Here is a 22411-nt window from a genome sequence, read left to right on the forward strand (position 1 = left end):
TTTTCTTCTTTTTTTAATTTTTACATGTATTTCTTTATTTTTTTTTATCATACCTATTTTGATAGCATGTGAAAATTTAAAAAAGAAAAGTGTGTGAAAAAAAGAAAAAAAATAACAAATTGAAAATTAGAAGTGTAAAATTAAAAAATTAAAAAAAAAATTATAATACTTTATAAATTAAAAAAAAATAAAAGAGATGTACTTATTAAAAAAAAATAAAAAAAATGAAGGTGTATATATGATGAGCCAAAGCCCACGAACCCCAATGGATCTAAATTGGTTGCACCTGCAGTGAGCGAGTAAAGTGATAGTGAAGAAGATCAAGGAAGAATGGCATCGAGGTCCGGCGAAAGCGAAGCGGAAGAGGAGCAGCACCGTCGTGTGCCGCTGCGGGAGAGACCGGAGTGGTCGGATGTTACTCCGCTTCCGCAAAACGACGGTCCTAACCCTGTCGTTCCGATCCAGTACACCGAAGACTTCGTCGAAGTTATGGATTACTTTCGCGCCGTTTACGTCGCCGACGAGCGTTCCCCTCGCGCCCTCGCTCTCACCGCCGAAGCTCTCCAATTCAACTCCGGCAACTATACCGTATGTTTATATCTCTATCGGTTCACACTCCTTAATTTCTTTACAAATCGCACTTTTATTTTACTCTGCTACGAATCTTAAGCACTTACTCGTTACTGATAAGTGTCAAGTTTGAAGTAAATGCTGCCGGTTATTCGTTGCGTGTTTTTTGTTTATTGTCGCGATTGAAGGAATTCGTCTGCGTTTTGTTTCGCAGGTGTGGCATTTCCGACGGTTGATTCTGGAGTCGCTAAAAATTGACTTACACAGTGAGCTAGGGTTTGTGGAGCGTATGGCCGCCGGAAATTCCAAAAATTATCAGATGTGGTGAGATGCTCTGCTCTTTCTTCGTTACTTTGGTTCGATTCGCAATCATCCTGGCAACTTTTCAAAAGCTAATGCTCCATTTTTAGGTTTTGTAATAGGCACTTTGAATTAACTTCTCAATAATGAGAGAAGAAAATAAAACGAATCGAGAGAATCAAAATTCTTACATAAGGACCTATTTGGATAGGTTTGCATTTCTAAAAGAGAAAAATAGGAATGAAAGGTTAAATAAGCTTTTCCATAAGCTAAAACTAGCTTATTCATTAGTTTAAAATAAGATTTTGAAGAAGTGTGAGGACTTCTATGAATTAGTTTATGGAGAAGTTTATTTCATTTTTTTTTTTTTTTGTTTTTCTTTCCTAGAAGTGATTATGGAGAAATTTATCTAAACTGACCCCTAGTTAAAATCAACTTATTCTTCTGTATGCTATGTTTGGTAATTGATAGTCTTTTTTAACGTAAACCTTGTGTATTTGTGCTGTTCTGAATTAAAGTGCTTCTGAGTTATTTGACCTCTTTTGTACACATATCATCACATTGATCTTCATGCCAGATGTTCTGTAGGCATCATAGGCGATGGGTTGCTGAGAAATTAGGACCTGAGGCTAGAAACATTGAGCTTGATTTCACCAAAAAGATACTGTCTATTGACGCCAAACATTATCATGCATGGTCTCATAGACAGGTTTGTTTCTCAAATTGTCACCACAAATCTTAAATGCTCAATTTTAGATTTGCGTGCACATTAGTCTGAGGCTTTGTGCTCAATTTTCTAGTTTAATGATTGAGACTCAATAAAATTTTTCTGCTTTTCTTGTGTGGACAGTGGGTTCTTCAAGCACTAGGAGGATGGGAAAATGAACTTAATTATTGCACAGAACTTCTTGAAGTAGACATTTTTAACAATTCTGCTTGGAATCAGGTATGCAACTATGGTACCTATTATGTTTAGTCCAAACAGTAGACACAGCCTGTCGTGAAAAATATTCAACATGGATTGTATGATTGTTGCCTAATTAATAGAGATCACACACCTACACAAAAACACCCCAGTGCCCCTAATGTTACATTTTCCAATAATTACAATAAAAAAAAAAAAAATCATCTCCTTGTTCTTTGTTAAAGTTCCATACCATCTTTAATTTTATTTTTAGCTAATGATGGCCATTTTTCCCTTTTAGGTTCTTTTGCTAACGAAAGAGTTCAAATAGTAATTGATTTGAGGTTCAATCTCTTCAATATAATTTAATTAGCAAGCACTTGGTGCAAGGCATGGGTATATTTATAGAAATGTAAAAAATTAAATTAAAAATATTTTGCAATATTAATTTAATCAATAAATAATTATTTCAATGTTAATAAGTATAAACATACAAATATTTTAGAAAATAACTTTTAAAATCCCAAAAATTATAGCAATTAATAAAAAATAGTGATGATTTACATACTATTTAATGTTAATTGAAAGTGTTCATTAATAAAAATCATGGAAAGTGAAATTCTTTATTCGAAGAACTAATTAAGAAAGAAATTAATAGATTCAATTTAATATGGAAACTCATGGCACATTTACAAAATAAGGAAAATGTTGTTTTATCAAAAGAAAGAGTATTTCTTTTTTGATTCATTCAAAAGAAAGAGTATGATGTAACTTTGTGAGAATCATGATTGAGGTCTTAAATATAATAAATAGAACCTTAGAGCCTGATATTTGGCATTTGTACTTGCTCATTATTATACGCAGCACGGGTTTACCTCGTGGAATGACTTGAAAACCAAATTTAATTTTAAAATGTTTTCTTCATTTTCTTTCTCAATGTAGAAAATTAACATGTAATAATTTTGACAGAGATATTTTGTCATAACAAGGTCTCCTTTCTTGGGGGGTCTGAAAGCTATGAGAGAGTCTGAAGTGCTTTACACCATTGAAGCCATTGAGGGATATCCTGAAAATGAAAGCTCGTGGAGATATCTACGAGGACTTTATAAAGGTGAAACCGCTTCATGGGTAAATGATCCTCAAGTTTCTTCAGTATGTTTAAAGATTTTGAGAACCAAGACCAACTACGTGTTTGCTCTTAGCACTATTTTGGACCTTATATGCTCTGGTTATCAACCAATGGAAGACATTAGAGATGCTATTGTTGCTTTAAAGACTACAGATATGGATAAACAGAATAACGATGATGATGAGATAGGGGACCAACAAAACTTGAACATCGCAAGAAGTATTTGTTCTATCCTAGAACAAGTTGATCCAATTAGAATCAACTATTGGATTTGGCGCAAGAGCAGGCTTCTTCCATCCACTTAGTTCCAAAGTAATTAAAGGATAACTTTATGTCGTGTAATTTATACCTAATTTATTAAGCCGTTGTTTGTTTGTTTGTTTGGGGTGATTTAGAAAGCATTGGAATCGGAAGGAATGAATCGAGAAAGAAATGGTAAATTTCAGTTATTTGGTTAGAGATGAACGGAGATTGAAAGTGAGATTAATTGTGGGACTCATCGAAATTCATTTCTCTCCCTCAAAGACGTGATTTGTAGCTGACTCTTGGATTTTATATTTTGTTTGTTTGTTTGTATTTTTTTTTTTTGTACATACGCCTTTGATAGTACCACTTTCATTTTTTTTCCAAGCTTCATTATTGTTACAAGACATTTTTTTGAAGTAAATTCGGTAGTTGATGCACGTCGTGTGGGGCGGTAAATTCGCTCGTCTCAACCAAAATTAAAAATAAAAGTCGAAGTCATTTTCCTAACCTAGCTACTAGCATTTTAGTGGCAGAAAGTTACTTAAATAATTTGAATTGCAATTGAAGTGGAAACTAAAGCAATTTTTTTTATACATAATTCGTTAATCATCAAAATCAAAGACAGACTAAAATCTTACATAGTATTTAGTTAGAGACTTTGAGAATCTTAAATATTCAATGTGAGAATGTTGTATTAATGATTACGAGTTCTTTTGCGTTTGAACCAGAAGATCAAAATTGCGTAATTCCATTTTTAAGTCATCTTTTCAGTTCTGCGATGTGTAATCCTGATCTTGTCATTTATATTTGTAGTTTATAGTCTGCGACAGTAATTGACTAATAAAAACTGATTTATTTTATTCCTCTACTATTAAAATTTTGTTATTATAAAAGATGAATAAACTATTCATTGTATTTTTTTGTTTTATTGAAAAAAGTAGGCGGGGAAGATAACTTGGAATTAAAGATAGAATCCATCAAAGAAGGCTGTAATGATACATGGGTAAGAAATCAAGAAAAGATGTGTCCACATCTTGAGGATCAACCTTTACATCCACCTAGTAAGTAGAGAAGATTGACTGACGCTGTGCTCCCTAAAGGTTCTTGCCAGGCAAGACATTGTAATTACTATACTATTTTTAACATTTCAGTTCTTGTGAGTATGATTAGTTTGAATATATGTTATGATAGGCTGTTTAACATTTTTTAGTGGGCCTATGATTGGTGTTTGTGGTGCATTAAAATGGTCACTTCATAAATTTGAGTAAGATAGGGAAAAATGTTTTACCACATGCATGATGTTTTATTAATTTATTTGGTTCTGTGTACAAGAAATCCCATGAATGTTGATAGTTGCTTGGTAGTACTGATACCAATAGGAACACGAATATGATATAATACTGCTAGAAGAATAGTTTAAGGACAGTACTACCAGCATAGATGTTGTTGGCTGTAGTTTGTTTGGGGGGGGGGGGGGGGTGGAGTTTAATTTTGAAGAAAAATCTACTTGTAGACAACAACTGCTCCCTTCTTCTTTATGCAGTACTTCAAATTCTGTTTAATCTTGCAGGAACTAGATGATACATGTCATGACAATAATTGTCTCCTACCAATATATCACGTATCTCAATTAGGTGGTAAGACTATCTAATCTATATGTAGAATCCAGGATTGCGTCAAATTTTATTGTGATTTGTGTGAATATGTGTCTCTTTATATTGAAAGAGACTAGACCAATCTATTTTTATTTGTTCCGAATACACACTTGCTCATCTTTAAGTAGTTTAATGAGCAAGTTGAACATTTGTTGATGCATCTATGTTTGGTAATTATCATGTACTTGACTTGCATATAAATTTGATGAGTACCTCTTGAAGGTGGATTCCAAGCTAATATAGCTGTTAAAGGACTAGACTTTGAGTGTTCCATTGGAGGTAACTTTTGTTCCAATCCTCTCGATGCAAGAGAATCCGCTGCTGCTAAGATGTTAGATAACTTAAGAATAGAAATGACACGCTTTCTTGGTCTCTGTCTTCCGTGTGGTTCTTTTTTTTTTTTTTTTTTTTTTCGAGTAACTAAGGAAATTGAGGAAACTGCATTGTGTTTTATGTGATTGATTTGTAAGACAAACTGCCTTCCGTAGTATCATTCCAACAGTTTTCTTTTGGTTTGCTCTTTTAACTGTCTTGCATGTGTTGTTTTTTCAGGTTTGTATAATGTTTTAGAGCATTCATAATGCAAGTTGTTTAATTACGTAACTTATTCATTTTATTGAGCCCTCTATTGTCACATCACATCTAAGCAATCTATTTAATTTTCACACAATGCAAGTTCTTGTCAAAATTTTTTTTTAATTTATAAATATTTTTCTTTCTCTTCAATATCTCATATTTTTTCCTCTAAATGTACACAAACAAATTTAAAAAACAACTCAATAATATTTTATTGTTAAGTAACTCTTATCGGAGACACTCTTAGTTCTTATAGCCAGCCATTGGATCATGAACCCGCCAGAGGAGACCTTACTAAACGCTTATGTTGCCATTTTTTTGGTACATAGCAACTAGACCGTCGGCAGGCTTTATCAAGGGAGAAGAATTCAACATTGGGATATTGGCAACTCCGTTCTATTTTTCACTCTTTATTCCAAAGATTTTGTAATTCTTTAAAATATATCTTTTTTTAGAAATTAATTTTTGGATGTACAAAAGAAACTAATTTTGGAATATATATTTTTAGTAATAGTTTGAAATTTTATATTTTAGTTTTCAAAATATATTTTAATAATCAAATTTCAAAATATTAAAATTAATACCAAACAAATTTAGGGCTCAGTTAGTTTAGTAATGAGTTTTGGATATTTAAATATATATATTTTTAATTGAAGGTTATTAGCTCAAGTAGCCCGGTACTTATATTCCTTAACCAATGATCGAAGTTGATACTTGGCCTAGGCATGAAGTCCCAACCGGAAGTACTACTTTACTTCTGTGGGTCAGTCAACTTGGTAGGAGAGTTATATCTTCTCTTTGAACAAAAAAATGATTTTTTTTTTTAAACGAAGTGCAAAGAATAAAGAGTAAAATGGTTTTTATTCCAATTGGCATTGTTGCTACCATCACTATTATCACATACCACAATATGGTCATCAATATTACTACTACAATTACCATTGATACTGACACTATTATCAACATGGTCTCTGCTAGCATTATCTTTGTTACCATCATCATTATCATGTAAGCACACTCTTAAACTAATTCTAAGAAAGTAAGGAATTTTATGGTAAGGAATCTAGAAGAGTCAAATTCTTCTAACAAGAACCTTGTAATAAGTTGATCAGCTTTGATCAAGTCTTGTTGAATGTAAACTTATTGGACTTGGATGACGGGCTTGAAGTCTACTTGAACGCTGATGGGCAGAACCTACTTACACTACACTGTCCACAGTGAGGCCGTAGAGGAGTACAAATTGCTCTTCCAAATCCTACCTTCAAGTCAGAGGATGATATATATACAATGTTGTAAGATAACATGCTTCCAATAATGCAGCAAAAACACAACATAGGGCATTTTTCAATATACAGTTAAAAGGAAAATGAGCTGAGAGCATACCAAAAGAGGATTTATAGGAACCCATTCTTCCTTCGGAAGCCACCATTGCAGCGCTTGTCTTGTTTCTTCTGGTGTCAATGTTTTCTAGCAAAGGGAAGAGGATTAATAACTTCCAATTTGTGACATTTAGAAACAAAATGGAAGAAGAAATGGAATCAAGTCAATCAAAGAGTAAATTTCTTATTGCTGATTGACACCAACTCATAAGTACAGATGCTTTCAGATCTCAAAGTAAACAAGTGAATGAAATGATATGATCTGATGACGACATTACCATGTTCTTACTTCTTACATAAATATTATTCGCATAAGATATATGCATTGACAGCCTTAGTAATTAATTTGCAATTTTTTTATCTGACCAGCAAATATGATGAAAGCTTATTGCAACCATCGTAGTCACAATTGTCTTGTTTGTATCAGCACCTAGATGGTTAGATGTTCGGGGACAATGAATCATGTAGCAAATGCCAATAATGCTTGACAGTTGACAAGACACTTGGACTTGGGATCCAATTCCAGTAAAAGAAACTAAACTGGTAGTGGGTTGTAATATTAGTAAAAAAATGTAATAAAAAATATATATTTTTGAATATAATGTCAATTTCAGAAAGTCACTGAAGAAACATAATATGTGATGCCACCAAACTTATATAACCTGTTTTGAGCCTGATCTCGAAACCCATCCAAGGCGATTGCAAATGCGGTGGACATGGGTATCCACACATATCCCTTGGACATTGTTCCATCCAACAATCATAACCTATAATGCCACCAACAAAATGAATTTAAATAGGAAAAAAAAAAAGCACACTGACATCACTAACACTAACAAAATGAGCCTAAAAAAGTTAAAATAATCATTTAGTTCCTAAGATGACACTCATTTAACTGAGAGCTCTTTCTTGATTCTATGAGTGAACGTGCATATTCATAGTTGGTGGAATGATTTGTCTAAGCTAATTTCTTTAACAAACGAGACATCATAATCACTTAAGTATTAGTTACTATATGTCCTTATTTATACACATTGGTCTCTGCTGTTACTATACTTCTTAAGTTTTAGTTTCTTGAAAACTTAAATTTTAGTTTCTATAAGCCTTTTATATGGACTAAAACCTATGTGTTTTTTTTATTTTTTTTTTATTATTATTTTTTTAATTTTAAGGACTAATTCCTAAATGAGTGTCACCTGTAGGCACCAAATGTTTATTTTAACCAAAAATTAAACAAGGAATTACAAAAGTATTTTGTACGTACCAGATGAGCGATCTTAGGACCTACGCCTGGAAGTAAGAGTAGTTCCTCAATTGAGCTAGGTATGTCTCCATCATACTTCACGAGACAAATATTAGCAATTTTCTTCAAGTAACTGGCTTTTCTTGTATAAAATCCAACCTTGGAAAAGAATACCAGAAAGTACAAGCATAGATATTTAACTAATATTGTATAAAATGAACACGGCACCAAATGAAATTGACATACTAACACGTAAACTAAGCAAATATTGGATCATTCATTTGCCATCAAATCCAGATTATTTGAATCGCATGAGAAAATGGTTTTCAGCAGCCACCAATCTTTGGCAAAGAACATACAGGATAAATCAACTTTTTGATGATTTCTTCATCAGCTTTGTTGATTGCATCAGCAGTAAGCATACCATTTTCACGAAGACGTTGAGTAGCTCCTATTCTTAAAAATATATACTTGTAATTAAAACAGTCTCATAAGCAAGTTGAAATATGATAACACTTAGTAACTGCCAAATTATTAATCACATAATGAAGACAGGTGATAAACATGATTAGGGTGTTGAAGTACAATGGCAGTGCATCTCTTAAATTAGCAGTTGATTTGCAATGTTTAAGTTTCAGAGTTCAACCTTCTATTTCAAGTTTATTTTTTAACCTACACCAGGCAAATTATCTTATTAAGCTTCAGCATAATTGACAAGTTGATTTTTGTACACTACTTATCTTATACAATTATCTATAGCATTTCTTTCTTTGTTTTCCAGCTCAATACAAGACAAACTTTTGGGAATTCAAGATAACATTTGTTTCGCTTTATGTGGAATAGGTGCAGCTAATGTCATACTTTTGATGACGCAATAGTGTGCACATGATTGAACAAATAACATCACCTTAGAATGAATGCAAATTATCTTATTAAGCTTCAGCATAATTGACAAGTTGATTTTTGTACACTACTTATCTTATACAATTATCTATAGCATTTCTTTCTTTGTTTTCCAGCTCAATACAAGACAAACTTTTGGGAATTCAAGATAACATTTGTTTCGCTTTATGTGGAATAGGTGCAGCTAATGTCATACTTTTGATGACGCAATAGTGTGCACATGATTGAACAAATAACATCACCTTAGAATGAATCAGTGTATACGACTGCAAGCTAACAAAAAAGGAAAAGAGAAACATCTTTTATGAGCGTAAACTCAAGAAGGCATATGTGCTTACCACGAGTAACATGCTCCTTAGTTTGGCTCGATAAAAGGGAAGATGCCAGGACAGAAAATCTTCTTTCCTAATCATAATCATGAGAATTTAGATAAGGGTAAATTTATGCACATCATGCTTCATATGTATGCTGAAATTAGAAGAATACAATTCTCCAATAATAACAATAGTTAATATAAAGTTTCTATGACAGTCCAACCAATTCAAAATTCAAAACTTATATTAATGAGTAATGAATAATGCATAATGGTCGATGGTTGAGTAAAATTATGTTTGGATTAATTGAAATGTATGTAATAGTGGGGAATTGAATGCAATGACATTAATTACCATTGTTTTGATTGTTTAAAATACGGTGTGTGTGTGTGTGTATTGTGCAGGAGGTTCACATATGTGTGTCCACATTGGTATGAAAATTTTCACTTTGAGCTTAAATAGTTAACCCCTCATGGATTTGGCTTTTATCATCACTCAAAAAGCCCCATTCCAATAGAGACATTAATGTGTTCATAAATTCATGTTTTTCTTCTTATTTTAGCGATATAAGACTTTGAAAATATGAGACTTTGAAAATATACTAACAGTGTGAAACCTAATCAAACCAAATCAACAAAAGTAGGTTACAGTGCTAGACCTTAGGAGGTACAGTATCACCAGCTTTGTCACGTGCAATAGTATCTACCGGTTCATGTTCGTCTACCGAACTCCTCATTAGGCGAATCCCTTCAAGAACCTCTTTCCAATGTGCAGGGGCCTCACCACTTTGAGCCAATTCACTTGGTCCTGTGGGTGCAAATCCTCGAATCTCCTGCATCAGGATGAAACTTACACTTGATCTTGCAGATGCAGTTAAAAGATTCACATTACAAGTGACAGTGTTCATAAGTTAGACCAGTTAAAAGATTTCACAAATTTTGATTGAGAATTGAAATTCCTAATTAAGGACTCACTTTGTGGTCTTCAATTTGAGGTTGGGTTACATGTTGAAATTGTACGCTTTTGTTGGCTCCTTTTTTACTCGCAGAGACTCGAACTTGGGACACTGAATTGGTTTTGGAGGAAAAGCATATTGATATTGTTGTTTTGCCAAACGCGATTCGTCCCAAACCAAACAAAGAAACCGCCAACATTCTCGGACACTATAATTGGCGGTAAACACACCTCCATTTTTATATAAATACACTTTCTTTTTTTATTTTTTAAATATATTAAATCTTTATAATAATTTTTAGAATTTATAAATTTTAGATATGTACTTCTCTTGTTTTTTTTTCCCACACTTTCCTTCTTTCTTTTTTTACGGGCACCTCCCTTTCTTTTCTATCCCTTTCTTCTTCTCTTTGTTGTCACTTTTTTCTCCGATCTCTTTACTTCCTCTTTTACCCTTTTCAATTTTTGCAATATCTTCTTTCTTTTTTGTTTTGTTCCGGAAAGTATTTTCTGGAATAATAAAATTTTTGTTTTGAAAAATACTTTCTGGAATAAGAAAGTTTTTGTTCCAGAAAATACTTTTCATAATAGTAAATTTTTATTCCGAAAAGTATTTTTCGAAAATGTTTTGTTACCAAATTCCAGAATACTAAAGTTATTGTTCCGGAAAGTTCTTTCTGGAATTATATAAGAAACACACTTCTAAAAAATATTTTCCGGAACAATAATTGTACTATTCCAGAAAGTACTTTCTAGAATGCTAAAATTAACATTTCGAATCTTATTTTCTGAAAATATAACAAATTTAACTTACGTGTTTCGTTATCTCTGTCATCCACCATCGCCATCTACGATCGAAGTAGGTTAATTATATATTCCTGTTGTCCATAAGTAATGTTAAATAAGTTAAAAAAAATTATAAATATATAATGTAATTTAATATATTAATTTGTACCTTATATTGGATGTAGAGAATAATGAAGATTGAATAAAAAATTAAGGTTTAAGAAAGGATAGGGTAGAAAGTGAAAAATATAATTTAAAAAATAAAAATATAAAATATGATTATGTTGATTGTAAAAGAAGAAAAGTCAAAAATAAAAAACAAAAAAAATAAAATCATAAAAAAATGACTAGAGTGATGAAAAAGGAGAATGAGAAAAAAAAATAATGAAAGAAGGGATAAATAAAAAATAAGTTTAAAAATAAATCTTAAAATAAGAATTTAGTTAGAAAGATATTTTAAAAAATTTATTTAAAAAAAATAATTAAAGGTATATTTATAAAAGATAGGAGATAATATATCATGGGCCAAATTGGCGCACAAACAAAACAACACCAAATATCAAACATGTTTTTGGACTCAAGATAAACAAACTATTCGTGGGTGGGGCTCTTTTAAAAAGGGTTACCTTAAAACTAATTAATAGCATGTACCGTGAAGTTGTTTTAAATTACTGTTTTTTTTTTCATTTTACATTTACAAACAAATTACTAATGGTTATGACCAAATCATTGTCGTGGAATTGTTATGACCATGATCGGAATCTATTTTTTAACACATGTCAAATTTAACTTAACTATAACAATTCACCTACAAATAATTTTATAAAAGTATATTTAAGTCAAATTAAAATATATAAATTATAGTTTAGAAAATTACATGGAAATTTTAAATAAACGTGTGATTTTAAATTTTAGTTGTTATGTATGAATTTACATTTTCTCATTTTACTTTTGAATTTTGTAGATTGTAAGTTACTAATAAGGTTAAATTAATTTAGGTATGAATATTTGTTTTTGATCTTATGTATGTCATGGATTAATTATTTTTTTCTAATTGTTGCATTTTAGGTTAAAAGATTACTGATAAGTTGATTTGAAAAGTATTGAATCTGATTTTTTTAAGTTTTAAGTTCGAGTCTAATATATAAAAAAAATATAATTGAAAGGATAATTTCATTAAGGACATCAACTAAATTCTTTAATAAAGATTAAATCAATAAATATTTCATATTAATAATATAATTATAAAAAAAAATAGAACTAGATGACTAGATGACTTCACTAATTTTTTTATATATAGTTGTTTTTGTCTATGAACATACATATACATGTAATATTTTAAAACTTATAATGTATTAGCAAGATATGGTTTCTACTAACAAAGTATTATTATATCGAAAAACTTAACAGATTAATTCTTTATTCTTTTTTATTTTCAGTTTCATTTCTTCAATTTTTTTTATATGTATCCTTTGTTTTGTTTTTTTTACCGGTTTAAATTTAGTTTTCTTACTATTTACAAATTTTAAATGCTAGAATTTGTGAGTTTTTATTTATGAATTTTGTAGATTTTAACATTCCCAATAAACTAATAATTCAACAAGAGGGATCAAAGATTGAAATAAAGAAAAAAGAGAAGAATGATTAAACTGCAGCAAAAATAAGTAAGAAAATAAGTTGAAATATACAAATAAAATCAGAAGATGAAAGTATTAATTTTGCTAAATTTTAAGAGTGGGTTATTTTTAAAAAAATAATTTTCACTAAAAAAAATCGTGAACTATATAAATGGCGACATTTCAACTTTAAAGACCATAGAGTGTGTCTTGCTTGCTGAAGACTTCACAGAAAATGTGATTTGATTTTGAGTTTTTTCTTCCGTTCGCAACGTCCCTTCGGCTTCAACAACGCGTGAGTAATTGCTTTTCCTTTTATTCGGTTGTGTTTGTTTTTGATTTCGCGTTTTAGGCTTTTAGCTTCATTCCGATACCAAACGGCATTAGTATCAGTGTTTGTGTTTGATTTCGCGTTTTAGGCTTTTAGCTACATTCCAATACGAAACGCCATTAGCGTCACTGACCGACGAAGCTACTGTGTACTTGTTCAATTTGGTCGCACTTTTTTGTTTAAATTTCTTTCCATGGGCTTTTTCTTCTTTTTCTCTTTATAGATTCCAAAAGCAACCACACACTGATACATTTTGACAAAAAGTTTGTTCTGTAAGCATTAATCTGTGTTTTAAACAGCTGAAACTCAAGGGTGACTGGAACTGAAAATCAGTGGATAGAACATGACCTCATCAGATGTGTGTCCCACTGAGGACGCTCTTAAGGCATTCCTAGAATACTTGGTTGATCCAATGCTACCAGCAAAGTCTTCTATACGAGATAATCTCCCATTATCTCAACAGCAATCAGTTGCAAAACAGGTATACCAATTCAAAGATTAGCCCACGTGATTTATTTGGAGACTGGTTTAAGTTTTTTTATTTTGTTTTTTTTTTTTTTTTTTTTTTGTTTTCTATGCTTGGAAGATTGTTGAATATGTTTGCTTAAAGAAATATACTACTCAAAATCATAGTAATTAGAAATTTAGAATCTTACAATTTAAGATTCAAATCTTATGATTTGATACAATTTGACGACCTGCATATTCATATCATTAGATGAATCTTAAATAACCTTGTATCTTATGAAGCAAGGAGGAATTTGTGCAATTTTGAATGATCAATGAGAATCACATGATTCAATCATTCGTTATCTTTTGAAAAGTCATATAAACTATAAATCCTTAAATGAAAAGGAATTGAAAGAACACTTCTAAATTTATTCTATTTGATTATTCTACTACTTTATTTGTCACTCATTCAATGCATTTACTCTATTTAGATATTTGATTGCTTTGTTTCCATTATTCTAAAATAAAGGTTTCACAAACTCAAATATAACTAATAACTTTTATTTGCAAGACTTCTTGTTAAGTTATTTTATCCATTTCTAGTTTAAAATTTTTACATTGAACACTATATATATTATCTAAATGATATACTTAAAGCAGTTTTCCATTTTACCAAAAAAATAAACAGTTACCCATTGTCCCTGAATCTTACTATTCAATACAAATTATGATGATTAAAAAATTAGCTTGGTTATTCATGATTTGGATTTTAATTGATAATCTTGCTTAAGATTTTATTTTCCCTTTTATTGTTTCCTTACTCTACAGATTATTGTTAATTTGTTTCTATGTTTTGTCATATATATATTGTCATTTCGTAATGAGGTGCAAATTTCAAATCTTTGAAGAACTTGCAGTAACTGGCACATAAGATTTGACCCACTTAACTCAAGACCAGATAGGTTTAAGGGAATAAAAGTTTTAGCCATCATCCTTTTAATTTAACCTTGATAAACAGGCATTCAGTGTTGTCTCTAATTAATGAAGATATATTGTGATGACACTCATTTCCTATCCAAGTCTTATTCTGTGCATTTTTAATGAATTCATGTCTTTCTAATTTTACCTCGATGTTTCATGATATGATAATATGAGTTAGAGGTTGGCAAGCGGAAATTCAAATAAATAAAGTAATCAAATTACCTTATTCTTTTGTATTTGAAAATTTCTTTAGTAAAATATACCTTCTAATTTATTTACTTGAATTTTCCTCTTAAGTTTTGGAGATTGGCATTTAGTGTATTATGGTGTGTTGCCAATATGAACCTAGTGAGAACCACACTGCTAAAGCTACTTATTGTAGTTAGAAAAACCAAAGACTTGTAAACCCCACACCAAAATCCCATATTTTCAATGTGTGACTTGCCTCATATTTTGCAATAGGACCCTAACATCTGACCATGCTTCGCAGTCCCAAACGCTTATGTAGGCTAGTAGTCCACTAGCCCTTTGTTTTGACTAGTCCTAGGCAAACATTAATATGTTGGTTAACCACTTATGCCAGTAGTTTGCAGCCAAGATTCATGGTGAAAGGATTTGATACCAATTGATATGAACCTCGAGAGGATCATGCTACTAAAAGCTAGTTGTTGTAGTTGGAGAACAAATCTTATAAAACCCACACCTTCCCATACTTACAATTCAGGACTCTCAAGTCACACACCTTGTAATGGATCATAACAATATCCATGTAATCCTTAAAGAAGTAATACATTTTAATATCCTATTCCATTATGATTTAAGAATTGCATACATCATAAGTGTATACCTCTTTTATAGACATATATGAAGAGGTATTTGTCTTTTTTATTATTAATTATTCTGGGTTTTGGGGTTATTTGTATCAGGTTCATTCTGTTGTGTTATTGTACAACTACTACCACAGAAAACAGTATCCACAGCTTGCTTTTCTGTCATTTGATGAATTTTGTAAGTTAGCTGCGATTCTGAGACCAACTTTATCAGTGCATATGAAATACATACAGGAGCCTGAAGTTGGTGTGGAGAAGCAGTCTTCATTAACAGAAGAAAAGATCTTGAATGCATGTAAAATATGTAAATATTTAGATGCAGCAAAAAATGTTCCTGATATAGAGGGATGGCCCATTTCAAAAGTTGCTGTTCTTTTAATAGACAGCAAGAAGGAGAACTGTTTCTTGCTTTTCAGTTCCATCACTGAGGGGGTATGGTCTGTAATTGAAAATGATACAGATACCTTTATCCAAAATTCAGAAGTTGTAAGCGGAGCAAGTGGAGCCACATTCAAAAAGAAAAGAGTCATTAAAAAGCCTAAAAAAATTGTGTTAAATTCTGAGGAAGATCAAATCTTGCAAATAGGGTATTCTGCTGTAAAGGAAGTTGCGGGTAATTATCCTTGAACTGAAAGATTGTCACAGTTATTCACTAGTGACGGCTCTATTTTAGTTTTAACTTTAACATCCCATATCATGGGACATTCAACATTGTTCCATATAAGGATTTTTCACTATCCAACTTGTTTGACCCAGTGAAGTTGTCAAAACCCAGTGAAGTTGTCAAAATGACAAGATGCAAAACTATGTTGTATGCTTATGATTTTCCTGTTGTCAGAAGCCCCAAATCACCTACCTCCATTCTTCGGGTGTGATTTATATATCTGTTAGATAACTTCACTTAATATCAATTGGTTTTAAGATGAAATCTAACATAGTATCAAAGTCTAGAGCCTATCTTCTTGATTTGCCTATTCTAGTAGGTATTGTTTGGTTTGACAGACATCTGTGGAGGGAGGGTGTTGGAAATTCCCACATCGGTTACCTTAATTCTCTGAGTGCAGTTTATATATTTGTTAGGTAACTTCATTTAATGCCAATTGGTTTTAAGATGAAATCTAACACCTTTTGATCTTATTTGAGGTTAATGTGGGATCTTATTTTGTTATTTCCCTGTTCTCTTTAATAAATATTTTGTTGTATTATGAAGCTATTGCATCTGATTGCTCATGTTAGTTAATGTACCAGTATCTCTTAATTTTGGTTCATGAAAAAATTGAAGACGATTCTCACATGCTATACAGGTGCTAATAAAACTGATATTATGGTTCTGGAAAGCTACACCGTGTATTCTCAAACCAAAGCGAAGACAGCTTCACGCTTTTACATAATGAAGTGCTCCCAGTTGATCAATCAGGAGTTTATTCAAGTCCCTATCAAATATTTGATTGAAAGGTACGTTTTAATTTTTATTATTTTTTTATCAGCTGATAGCCTGATAAGTCGAGTCCCAAGGGTGAACGACATAGATGTTTGCCATTTAGGTGGATTCATCTGCTCACTTTCTCTGGAATGTCAAATATAATTTTTTTTTGCACACAACAAAATAGCTTCAGCCGCTTCTAAATCATGTTATTTAGTTTATTAATTTTTTAATGGTAACTGGGGTATCAACATCCATTTTGATAGTTATTTTTGTTTTTCCTAGATTTTTTTGGATGGCTACTTATTAGCTAGATGTTATAGTTTATCATAAGTTTTCTTCTGTTTTTATTTTAGTTTTATACAATATGATATCATAGAATAATATCTGTGACAAGCTGATCTGCGCCATCTTCTAAGTGTTACTCATGTTCTTGATTTAATACGTGGATATTTGTCCATAATCCCTAGATTTTCAGTAATTGTCATGAAGAAATAAATCAGATTGTTAACAAAATTTGCTCATGCTTATGCATAACATTTTATGTTTTCTTTGGATAGCTTACAAGGTCCATTGGTTAAGAGAAGTACCGGCAGTTGGACAGTCACCTCAGTTGTTGAGTATTTCCATGTGCTTCCTTATTCAGAAAAAATCTCAGGGTGGATTTCTAGGTTGGTGTAGTTCTCCTCTCCCATTTATTTATGCTTCATCAAGTTTGCTTTTTGATTTGGGTTCAGATGTCAGGTAGCCTAGAACAAATTTTTTTATGCATCTACTGTGTGTTTTTCATAACCAATTTTGGTGACCATAATTGTGAACCTAACCATAATACATGATAATTAGAATTACTGATTAACTGCACCATTCTAAGTTGCACAATTGGACAGTTTGCAGTAATAGATTCTGGACTCATGATCAGACGACTCATAACATAATTAACGTTCCTCAAATCCCGTGATGTTTTCTTTGGAACCATTTTACACAAGATAAGGACAGTTGTTTGTGTTTTATGTTCTATGTTTGTAGAGAAACATTCTCAAATAGTTTGCAAGATTCAAAGCCATCAGAGAAAAATATGATGGTGGGCAGCCCTGAAGTGACAAAATCATATATGAGTAGTGAGGGCTTGTCTATTGACCTTAATAAGTCAAGCAGTGATGCTATTGAAGCTCTTCATCAGAATGAGAACAGTGGAAGCTGTGCAGTTACGTTGTCTGCTTCTATGAAGGAAACCCCAGATGTGTATTTGGACAAGTCTTTAGTTTCTCCGTCTAAAAACAAAGAAGAATGCCAGCATATTGCCAATACTTTACAAGTTAGTGAAGATCAAGAAATTGAAAATCCTTCTGTATGCCATTACTCAAGCCGATCTAAAAACCCTACCGAGGTTTGAAATATGTCTCTTTACCAACTCCTTTTTATTACTTTCGTTCACGTGACTGCAGTTGATGTACTACCGCTATGAGTCTTAAGTATGAGTTGAAAGAGTTTGTTATTTTTGTTATTTTTAGTGGTGATATGATTTAAGTACTTTTATCTCTATGTTGAAGTTGACTAAGAAAACAATCTTGTCCAAAATGCTAAAACTCGGTATGTGAAGTTTATACCTTGATTGTTTTTTAAATCAAAGATGATAATGTGGTACATGTATAAAGTAATTTTCTGCGGCAACACAGATTAACCTTTTGAAGCACATTGTTTAAGAATGTGGCCATGATAACCTTGTAATATTTGTGCAATGACCTTCCTTAACCTAGTTTTTGGAGTTGAGTTAGGTCTGGTCCATTTCTTATTCAAAGTACAAACTAGTGAGACCAAAAACATCATTGTTCCCTTATTTGTACTTTTTGTTATTTGTTTATGATAATTCCCTTTTTATTAAAAAAAAGAAGAAGGTATTTTCAAAGCATTTTCCAATATTTGTTAACTCATTTAATTACATGTCATTTGTTTGACAGGATGATAATGTTGATTCATCAAGGATGCTCATCACTGAGGGGGAAACTAAAGAGCAATCTACTTGTGATAAGATTTGTGCCAAAACCTCTTTTGAAAATAATTCCATAGAAGAACGTGCCTTGATTGCAAATAATCCCAACTCTGATCTTGAAAAGCTCCAAATTGCGATAGCTTCAAAGGGAAAGACATTGTCACAGACTGCACTCAATGCTCTTATACGAAAGAGGATTGCATTGGTAAAAACTGATTAATTTCGAAAACGAAGTACAAACTAGTGAGACGAAAAACATCATTGTTCCTTTACTTGTACTTTTTGTTTCGGATAAATGATGGTTCTTTATCTACATAAAAAAATGGTATTTCCTAAGCATTTTTCCGATATTTGTTTTCTCTCAAAAAATTACATGTCATTGGTTTGACAGGCTGAGAATGTTGGTTCATCAAGGATGCTCATCACTGAGGGTGAAACCAAAGATCAATCTATTTGTGATAAGATTTGTGCCAAAACCTCTTTTGAAAATGATTCCATAGAAGAATGTGCCTTGATTACAAATAAGCCCGACACTGATCTTGAAAAGCTCGAAAATCTTACAGCTTCAAAGGGAAAGACATCGTCACAGACCGCTAAACCCCCTTTCAAAACCGATTCGATAGAAGAATGTTCCTTGATTGCAAATTATTCTAGCACTGATCTTGAAAAGCTCCAAATTTTTGTGGCTTCAAAGGGAAAGACATTGTCACAGACTGCACTCAATGCTCTTATGCGAAAGAGGAATGCACTGGTAAAAATCTGTTCACTGCTTTTTCTAGTAAGGAGTCATAATTGACAAGAATGTTTATATTCATTCTCACCCTACCTATTCATTACTATTCTAGGAGTCTAGGACACAGAACATATAAACATGGTTGTCAAGATCAAATACATATGGCATATTGGCAATATATCTATAACTTGACTGAATAGTGAAATACATTTGGGGGGTATTACCACCATTTATTGGATTAACTCAATGCCTCAAACTTTTATATTTAACAATACTGTGTGCAACACAGTTCTCTACTTGCATACTTCCATGTGTTTGTTGATTTAGATCCTTAAAATAGTATTCTGAGTATTTGTACTGTGGAATGCACCCAAAGTTGTAGCTACTATACTGCTTTTCCTTAGTTCCAAGGATTAGCTTCTTTCTATTCTTTGAAGGTAAAAAGCTCTGCATTTGCATATATCTAAGACTAAGTTTCTTTGTGCAGGCTCTTCAGCAGCGCAAGATAGAAGAGGAGATTGCTCTGTGTGATAAAAAAATTCAGAGAATGTTAACTGGTATGTTTTCCTTGTCCTTTCCTTTAATTTTACTTTCCTGTGCATTCTTCTATCGGTAAGGCTTTTTCTCTTTAACTTTTACAGTGCTTCAGTTTTTAACTTACATTCTTTTTGATAGATTTTCTGGTCAACTATCAATTAAGCTCATAAGAAAATATGATTCTGATATAGGATAGTGATAATTGGCCTCTTTTATAAGCATTTTTTCCCATTTCCTTTTTCACATCTAATTGTAGGATTTTTTAGGAAACATCTGGTTTGATTTCATATATTTAAAAGCACATTAGGTGCAAAATGTAGTTCTATAAAAGATAGGGTAATAGCCTTGAATTTCAAATCCATTAAGGTATCGTATGTCGGACCATCTGACTTATTAAGAGCATTTTCAACTTCATCGATGATTATATCCTTAACTGAATCTAAAGCTTCCTTTGAGGCTTTGAGAATCTTAAATATTCAATGTGAGATGCTGTATTAACGACCACCAGCTTTGTTGCCTTTGAACCAAGAAATCAAAATTTCGCATAGCTCCATTTATAAGCCATCTTTTCAGTTCTGCAATGTTCAACCCTAATCTTTTTTCATTTACATTTGTGGTTTATAGTCTGGGACAGCAATTGACTAATATCAACTGATTTCTTTTATTCCTCTACTATTTATATTTTGCCATTGTAATTGATGAAAAACTATTATTGATATTCTTTTGCGTTCTTGAAAAAAGTAGGCGGGGAAGATGACTTGGAATTAAAAATAGAATCCATCATAGAAGGCTGTAATGATACATGGGTAAGAAATCTAGGAAGGACGTGTCCACATCTTGAGGATCAACCTTTACCTCCTCCTAGGAAGCAGAGAAGATTGACAGATGCAGTGCTCTTTAAAAGTCCTTGCCAGGCAAGACATTGTAATTACTATACTATTTTTAACATTTCATCTCTTGTGACTGCTTTGATTGATCACGTTATGACTGGCCTATGTAATTAAAAAAATAATCTGGTTCTGACATGAGAGGTGAGCATGTTAATTATATTTGGAGAAAAATGTACTTATCGACGGCCACTGCTCCCTTCATCTTTATACAGTCCTTCAAATTCTATTTAATCTTGCAGGAACTAGATGATACATGTCATGAAAATAATTGGCTCCGACCTTCATCTTCCCACTGTACTTCAAAATTATGTTTAATCTTGCAGGAACTAGATGATACATTTCATGAAAATAATTGGCTCCTACCAATATATCACGTATCTCAAGCATATGGTAATACTATCTAATCTGTATGTAGAATCCAAGATTGTGTAAAATTTTATTGCGATTTGTGTGAATAGGTGCCTCTTTATATTGAAATAGGTGAGACCAATCTACTTTTATTTGTTTCGTATACATTTATTCTTTTCTGCTCATATTTGTTGATGTATTTATGTTGGGAAATTATCATGTACATAACTTGCATATAAATTTGATTAGTACCTCTTGAAGGTGGATTCCAAGCTAATATAGCTGTTAAAGGACCAGACTTTCAGTGTTCCTGTGGAGGTGACCTATGTCCCAGTCCTCATGAAGCAAGAGAATCTGCTGCTGCTCAGATGTTAGCCAACTTAAGAATTATGGCAAAATCCGACCAATGATTTTGGCTCTTCTGTTCGAAGAATATAAATTACACGCTTTTGTAGGGTTCTTGGTTTTCCCCTGTAAGTAAGAAAACTAAGGAAAGTGCATTGTGCTTTTTGTGAATTGTGATTGATTTGCAAGACAAACGACATCTGTACTTCCCAGCCTGACTGGTGTTTTGCACTTTGCATAGTATCATTCCAACAATTTTCTTTTGGATTACCTTTTAACTGTCTTTCATGTTCGTCTATTTACAGTGTTGTTTTTTTAGGTTTGTATAATGTTTTAGTTCTTATAGTTTTCATCCGTTTGATTAGTCCCCAAAAATTTCAAGTTTTGGGTTTGTCACTTTTTAGACATTAGATTATGGTTCTACGATCCTACGCTGGGGCCAGGATTTTCATTTAAGGGGAACCACTATAAAAAGTAACAACAAAAAAAGAAAAAATTTCACATATACATGTAAAAAAAATTATATAAAATTATTATTTTTTATAAACAAAAGAAATAAATAATTCAATTAAGCATAAGACATATCCTAACCAACAAGTACAATTAACATGTAATTGTCTAATGATTAATAGCAAAAATAAAAGGCTAAAAAAAATATGAATATCAATAACACTTTTTCTTTCTAATATTTTCTTTACGTTTGATTAAAATAATCTAACCAACAAGTACAATTAACATACAATTGCCTAATGATTAATAGCAAAAACAGAAGGCTAACAAAAATATGAATACTAATAATACTTTACTTTCTAATATTTTCTTTATGTTTGATTAAAATTTATTAACAATATTTTGGTGAGACTTACTTCTCATTTAATGACTTACTCACCAAATTTAACTTAGAAGTGGAATGTATTAAAATTAGTAAAAAATAACTAAACAAATGAAAAATAGTATAAAAAAAAATGAAAGTAAGAA

General features: G+C 31.8%; 3 protein-coding genes across 8 annotated transcripts; 2 read left to right on the plus strand and 1 right to left on the minus strand.

Annotated features, from left to right (window-relative positions):
• Nucleotides 1-254: 254 nt before the first annotated feature.
• On the plus strand, nucleotides 255-3479 carry FTA (farnesyltransferase A). The gene is made up of 5 exons (XM_020368174.3): nucleotides 255-588; nucleotides 785-894; nucleotides 1459-1579; nucleotides 1721-1816; nucleotides 2744-3479. Exons 1-5 carry the CDS (start codon nucleotides 331-333, stop codon nucleotides 3206-3208), a joined length of 1050 nt encoding a protein of 349 aa, XP_020223763.1. The 5' UTR covers nucleotides 255-330; the 3' UTR covers nucleotides 3209-3479.
• Nucleotides 3480-6222: 2743 nt separating this feature from the next.
• Nucleotides 6223-10748, minus strand: LOC109805535 (endonuclease III homolog 1, chloroplastic). 2 transcript variants are annotated; one of them, XM_029272784.2, is made up of 8 exons: nucleotides 10194-10748; nucleotides 9878-10051; nucleotides 9244-9310; nucleotides 8362-8453; nucleotides 8024-8161; nucleotides 7422-7526; nucleotides 6764-6847; nucleotides 6223-6635 (listed from the first exon to the last, which is right to left on the minus strand). In XM_029272784.2, exons 1-8 carry the CDS (start codon nucleotides 10371-10373, stop codon nucleotides 6579-6581), a joined length of 897 nt encoding a protein of 298 aa, XP_029128617.1. In that variant the 5' UTR covers nucleotides 10374-10748; the 3' UTR covers nucleotides 6223-6578. The 2 variants fall into 2 exon arrangements, with proteins under 2 accessions (XP_029128617.1, XP_029128616.1); XM_029272783.2 differs by having other exon boundaries at nucleotides 6223-6639; nucleotides 10194-10545.
• Nucleotides 10749-12730: 1982 nt separating this feature from the next.
• LOC109805551 (uncharacterized) lies at nucleotides 12731-21705 on the plus strand. 5 transcript variants are annotated; one of them, XR_003804748.2, is made up of 12 exons: nucleotides 12731-12870; nucleotides 13206-13387; nucleotides 15264-15780; nucleotides 16472-16622; nucleotides 17151-17261; nucleotides 17617-17977; nucleotides 18549-18785; nucleotides 18972-19331; nucleotides 19801-19870; nucleotides 20592-20764; nucleotides 21064-21220; nucleotides 21350-21480. XR_003804748.2 is itself a non-coding variant. In XM_020367674.3 (12 exons), the coding sequence occupies exons 2-12, from the start codon at nucleotides 13250-13252 to the stop codon at nucleotides 21496-21498; spliced, it is 2346 nt and encodes a 781-aa protein (XP_020223263.1). In that variant the 5' UTR covers nucleotides 12731-12870; nucleotides 13206-13249; the 3' UTR covers nucleotides 21499-21705. The 5 variants fall into 5 exon arrangements, 4 of the variants coding, with proteins under 4 accessions (XP_020223263.1, XP_020223265.1, XP_020223264.1 ...); XM_020367674.3 differs by having other exon boundaries at nucleotides 21064-21130; nucleotides 21338-21705; XM_020367676.3 differs by having other exon boundaries at nucleotides 21064-21130; nucleotides 21350-21705.
• The last annotated feature ends 706 nt before the right edge of the window (nucleotides 21706-22411 follow it).

Source organism: Cajanus cajan, chromosome 10 (assembly GCF_000230855.2).
Source record: "Cajanus cajan strain Asha chromosome 10, NIPB_CcT2T_4, whole genome shotgun sequence".
NCBI lineage: Eukaryota > Viridiplantae > Streptophyta > Magnoliopsida > Fabales > Fabaceae > Cajanus > Cajanus cajan.

What these genes read in the sequence shown, in the direction of transcription:
- FTA (XM_020368174.3), top strand. Translation starts at nt 331, where the DNA reads ATGGCATCGAGGTCCGGCGAAAGCGAAGCGGAAGAGGAGCAGCACCGT. An exon ending in TCAACTCCGGCAACTATACC is followed by an intron (nt 589 to 784) that starts GTATGTTTATAT and finishes TTTGTTTCGCAG; the next exon opens with GTGTGGCATTTCCGACGGTT. An exon ending in ACAATTCTGCTTGGAATCAG is followed by an intron (nt 1,817 to 2,743) that starts GTATGCAACTAT and finishes TAATTTTGACAG; the next exon opens with AGATATTTTGTCATAACAAG.
- LOC109805535 (XM_029272783.2), bottom strand. Translation starts at nt 10,373, where the DNA reads ATGTTGGCGGTTTCTTTGTTTGGTTTGGGACGAATCGCGTTTGGCAAA. An exon ending in CGAGATCAGGCTCAAAACAG is followed by an intron (nt 6,848 to 7,421) that starts GTTATATAAGTT and finishes TCCCTTTGCTAG; the next exon opens with AAAACATTGACACCAGAAGA. An exon ending in TTCCTATAAATCCTCTTTTG is followed by an intron (nt 6,640 to 6,763) that starts GTATGCTCTCAG and finishes TCTGACTTGAAG; the next exon opens with GTAGGATTTGGAAGAGCAAT.
- LOC109805551 (XM_020367674.3), top strand. Translation starts at nt 13,250, where the DNA reads ATGACCTCATCAGATGTGTGTCCCACTGAGGACGCTCTTAAGGCATTC. An exon ending in AGCAATCAGTTGCAAAACAG is followed by an intron (nt 13,388 to 15,263) that starts GTATACCAATTC and finishes TATTTGTATCAG; the next exon opens with GTTCATTCTGTTGTGTTATT. An exon ending in TCACGTATCTCAAGCATATG is followed by an intron (nt 21,131 to 21,337) that starts GTAATACTATCT and finishes AAATTTGATTAG; the next exon opens with TACCTCTTGAAGGTGGATTC.